Source organism: Penaeus monodon, chromosome 13 (genome assembly GCF_015228065.2).
Source record: "Penaeus monodon isolate SGIC_2016 chromosome 13, NSTDA_Pmon_1, whole genome shotgun sequence".
Lineage (NCBI taxonomy): Eukaryota > Metazoa > Arthropoda > Malacostraca > Decapoda > Penaeidae > Penaeus > Penaeus monodon.
Window position 1 is genome coordinate 30,881,141 of NC_051398.1, and position 5,000 is coordinate 30,886,140.

The following is a 5,000-nucleotide window of genomic DNA, read 5'->3' on the forward strand; positions in this document are numbered from 1 at the left end:
TTTTCCACTTCACTACTTTTAACTCATTACACATATCTCTCTTTTCATATTCCCTCTCTCACGCCCTTTGTCTCTATTTATCCTCGCCTGCTTTCTCTCATCTACACCCTTTCTCTCTTTCATCACGATTAGTCGATTTCCTACTTACACTCACTTATCTCACTCCTTCTTTCTCTCATTATTTTCCATATATTCCATACCCCTTCCTCACCCTTCTCCTATCTTCTCTATTTTCTTCCATTTCCTCCTTTCATCCATACCCCTTCACTCCCTTTTATTTCTCAATCCCCTTTTCCCATTTCCTCTTTCCCCGTTCTTCCTTCCTCCTCTCTCCCTCTTCTCTCTTCCTTGTGTTCCCTCTGCCTTTCTCTCATTCCTCTTATTTCCCCTCTTCTCCCTCTCCTTCCCCCCCTCCTCACTCTTCACTCCCTTTCCCCTCTCTTGCCTTCTCCTCGTCTTCCCTCTCCCTTTCTCTCATTTCTCTCATCTCTTCCCTCTTCTCCCATCATCCCCCTCCCCCTCCCCATTCCCCCATCCCCTCCTACCCTCCCCTCCCTCCTCACATTTTTTCCTTTTTCCCTCCCTCCTTCCTTCCTCCTTCCTTTCTCCCCCCTTCCTCCCTCCTTCCTCCCTCCTTCCTCCCCCCTTCCTCCCTCCTTCCTTCCCTCCCTCTCTCCCTCCCTTCCTCCTTCCTTTCTCCCTTTCCTCTTCCTCCCTCCTTCCTCCCTCCTTCCTCCCCCCTTCCTCCCTCCTTCCTCCTTCCTTCCTCCTTCCTTTCTCCCCCCTTCCTCCCTCCTTCCTCCCTCCTTCCTCCCTCCTTCCTCCCTCCTTCCTCCCTCCTTCCTCCCTCCTCCTTCCTCCCTCCTTCCTCCCTCCTTCCTCCCTCCTTCCTCCCTCCTTCCTCCCTCTCTCCTCCCCCAACGCAAGAAGACTGATGGAGGAGCATCTACGGAATTACGGCGGATAAAACCCACGAGAAATATTCCCGTCCATTATTTATTCGGGCGACAAAGATCCGTGGGTGGAGGACGACGCGTGGGATTAGTTACGGGGTCGTCCGTCATAGCGCGGGAGGTCGTGGCTCGTGGTTTCTTGGTCGTTGTGAAGTTAAAAGGGAAAGGTAAGAAGAAAAAAATAAATAAAAAGGTAAGGTTTTTTTTCGGTCTCAGTTCTTCGTGATGGTAGAATTAGATTTAAAACAAAAAGGAAAATAAGGCAAGGTTCTTGGTTTCTGGTTCTGAGTCGTTGTAAAATAAAAATGAATGAACGAATTTTCTCCTTCTTCTGGCTTCTGTCCCTAGTCGGGGTCGCCGGTGCGGATATTCTTCCTCCATCCATGTATCCGCATCTTCATTACGGTTTGGCACGTTTTTACCACCGGATGCCCTTCCTGACGCCAACCCTCCGCAGAGAAGGAATGAACGAACAGGTAAATGAATAGATAAATTAATAAACAAATAAATTAAAATAGAAATGTTGCGTAGGTGTGGTCGAGTCTCAGATCAGCTCTCGAAAAAATCCATTTGAGATTAATATATATATTTTTTAAGATGACAGATTGAAGACATTCGTTTTTGGCCAAGAAAGTTATAGTCGTGGATAAGCTTTAAGATAGGAGTTCGGGATTAAGACGTAATATTTTAAGGATATAAATATTGGATATAAAGATTTAAAAGTTATGGAAGGGCTTAAGTGTCGTCGATCTCTGATATAGAGCTGCTACGCGTTTACTTCGTTTACTACGTAATTTGTGTGTAGGATTACTACTCGAAAGTCATGGATGGTTCCAAAAGCTTTACAGAATAGAATGAAAGAAAGAAAACAAAGAAAACATACCTTTGGCGCATCTGTTGAGTTCCGAAAGCGAACCTGTACCTGCCCCCCCACAATCCTGATTTGTTCGGCTGCTGGTGACCGAGTGTGTGGTCTTGATTTTCTTTGCTCTGTGTGTGTGTGTGTGTGTGTGTGTGTGTGTGTGTGTGTGTGTGTGTGTGTGTGTGTGTGTGTGTGTGTGTGTGTGTGTGTGTGTGTGTGTGTGTGTGTGTGTGTGCATTTTCTATATGTTATCGTGTTAATGTCTCTATCCCATTGCTACTCGTTTTACAGTGTCACTCATGAGACACACCGTGTCTTTTGGGAGTTCTTATTAATTTCCATCATGCGATAATCATCATGGATGATTCTAATCACACAACAATCAAGATATCCCATTCATAGTTCTGCCATTGCTGTTACGACATCCCATCATCTAGAATTATTGTGATTTCTCTGCAGGCAAGGTTTCAATCCGTGCCTCGAAATGATCAGGCTACAGACACTTAGCCATTATTCAGACTTGTGTTTCAGCGCGACACTGAATCATTGTCTCCGGACTAAACCTTATATCTATTATTTGTTTATATATTTATCTGTTTATCTATCCTTTATTTCTTTTCTGCTTGTCTTTTTAATTATAGATTTGTGTCTTAAACATGCGTTGTACATTTACCTGCTGTTGTTCTTTGGAGAGGTTATGGGTGCGGACGGGCGCGTGAGGGACATTCTCGTCTCGTGGGCGTGGGGGCGGCAGGGGGTTGACGGGCAATCCAGCACAAAGGTTCGCCAGGGTCAGTACTGGCCTTGCCTGACCCCTTCCGATGGACAGGGCGGGAGGAGGAGAGGTCACGGTACGGGTGCTCATGATGACCTAGAGCGATTTTCGTTATGTCCTCTATCACCTTAATATCCTTTACTGCTGTGAACTCAATCTATTTTTTCCTCAATGATATAAATAGCGAAGGAATTCCTTGGACACGGCCGCGTAAGCAAGGAGACAGGGGCACGCGTGGGCACAGGATCTTCGTCAATCGCCACACTGATCTTGTCCTTGACGAGTTTTGCTTCTTATAAACTTGGGCAGTCTCGATGGCCACAACTCGATCCTGAGAGCATGTTAGGACGACTCGACAATTATACTCTCCAAGGATAACAGCCTTATGCATCTGTGTCCTGCTTAGATAATGCGTAAATGCCACAAGGGTCATTATGCTCTGTCGCTTCCCTCATCGTCGTCAACGGACACACCTCCTCAGCTGACCAATCAGGTGGCCGCTTCCTACCCCGCCCGATAGAATGCTTCCTCCCCATTGGCCCGTCATACCTTGGCATGTGGTTTGGCGCCAATGATAATGAGGCTGCAGAGACGAGAAAAAAGCTGATAGTCGTTGATTATGTTAACAATTCGGGGTTCGTTTTCGTAGCACAATCTTGTTTCATAAGAAGATTATACAAAATTATACAGTAAAAAAAAAAAAAAAAAAAAAAAAAAACGAAACTGCTACAACTTTCCAAATAAGGATCAAGAAGATTAATGATCGTGCTCCTAATAACATGTAAAATTATTCACCAACTCTTTCAAAGGGGATTCTCTATGTTAAAGGTCTTATTCGGATGTGTTTTCGAGTGGAGCCTCGAGTCGTACTCGCGGCCAGCATCCGAGGCGGTGATGAGCGGCAATTTGTTCCCGTCTCTTCCCTTCCCTGTTCCTCTTCGTTTGCGTCGCTCTCACTGCTGTTTGTCGATTCCCTGGGTCTTTTTATTGTCGATTTTCTCACTGTCTTTCATTATTGTCGATTTTCTTATTGTCTTTCTTTATTGTCGATTTTCTTATTGACTTTCTTTATTGTCGATTTTCTGATTGTCTTTTTTATCGTTTTATTTTTCCTAATCATGATTTATTTTTTTCATTTCGTAACGTCTATTTACTGTCTATGATTTTAAATCTGTTGTAATAAAATTTCTGGAACTTCTTTTCTTGTTAAACAATATTAATATTTTTTTTTCTCTGTGGCTCTTTAACACAGTTTACGTTAATACATTCGTAAAATTGATTTACATAAATTTCAAACGTTTCCATTAAAAAAATTTCGAACATCCTTGTGTATGTGTTGAGGATTAGCAATCTTAATTGCATTATTGATATTTGAATTAATGATGCTGTATTTTTTAATTGCAAGCATAATAAGATATCATCTGCATAAATACATACTTAGTCTTGAATATGATTTTGTTATTTTGATGTGGGATAACATACTAAAACAAACTTTTGAGTTTTTTTTATTTTTTTTTTATGTCAATAAGAAGATGGAGGTGAAACTTAAGAATCTACATTGACTGTTAGTTTTTTTTTTATAATAAAGTGGAAACCATTAATAGATGGGTCGCAGTTCCTCTCCACTTATGACGACATAAATGACGCCATTTATTTACATGATGTCATGAATTTTCCGTGACGTCAAGGAAGAGTAATGAGGTCACTGTGACGTCATTAGTGGGCGAGTTGAGCCACATCCGGGACACCCGGAAAATGAAGTTTTGAAAAAAAAAGGTTAAAATCTACTTAAATAAAGTAAGCGTTAAATTAGATGGAAAAAAACAACAAGAGAACATTTAAACAACAACACTTATTCTAAGAATTCTGTGAGTTTTTTAGTCTCCATAAGTAAATATTATAAGTAAACAAATCTCACACAATACCTGGTTTTGCAAAACGACAAAATCCTTATCTTTACTTCACAACTGCTTCGCCAATGCTCTGAGCATATGTCTCTTTCCACTACACTAAATTAAGTCACGTAATTATTTTTAATTGTAATAATTGTCTAGAAAGAATCGCTGGAATGAAGAAAATACCGAGACGATTCTTATTAATAATGACATGAATTTTTTATATGTTACACTATGATATTATATGAAAAAAATCAGTTAATCTGCAAAAACAGAAACAGCAGATTACTTTTACTTCAAAAACAAAAACAAAATTATAACAAAAAAAACTTAAGAAAGGCGCTAATCTACATACTCGACATTTCTACAAGATTTTTTGGCTGTAGTTTAAGGCAACGGTATAATCTGTCCTTCTATGAACGACTTCGTTAAGCTACATACCCAGCAATGGTATTCATTTCGAGTTTAAAAGGCAAGAGTTTGGAGAAAAAGGCAGCGTTTGCATAAGGCCCGCG

At 41.1% G+C, this 5,000-nt stretch overlaps 2 protein-coding genes across 7 annotated transcripts in view; both read right to left on the reverse strand.

The window, feature by feature from the left end:
- Positions 1–3,008, reverse strand: part of LOC119580237 (urocanate hydratase-like) — an 87,640-nt gene extending 84,632 nt beyond the window's left edge. The window contains exon 1 of the mRNA XM_037928260.1: positions 2,489–3,008. Within this exon, the coding sequence (XP_037784188.1) occupies positions 2,489–2,680 (192 nt within the window). The 5' untranslated portion in view covers positions 2,681–3,008. The remainder of the gene's footprint in view (positions 1–2,488) is intronic.
- A 1,071-nt stretch (positions 3,009–4,079) lies between these two features.
- LOC119580236 (cartilage oligomeric matrix protein-like) overlaps positions 4,080–5,000 on the reverse strand; it is a 102,054-nt gene continuing 101,133 nt past the window's right edge. For all 6 annotated transcript variants that reach the window (XM_037928259.1, XM_037928256.1, XM_037928257.1 and 3 more), the window contains one exon: positions 4,080–5,000. This exon is cut by the window's right edge and continues 985 nt beyond it. The gene's annotated coding sequence lies outside the window, so the exon portion shown is untranslated.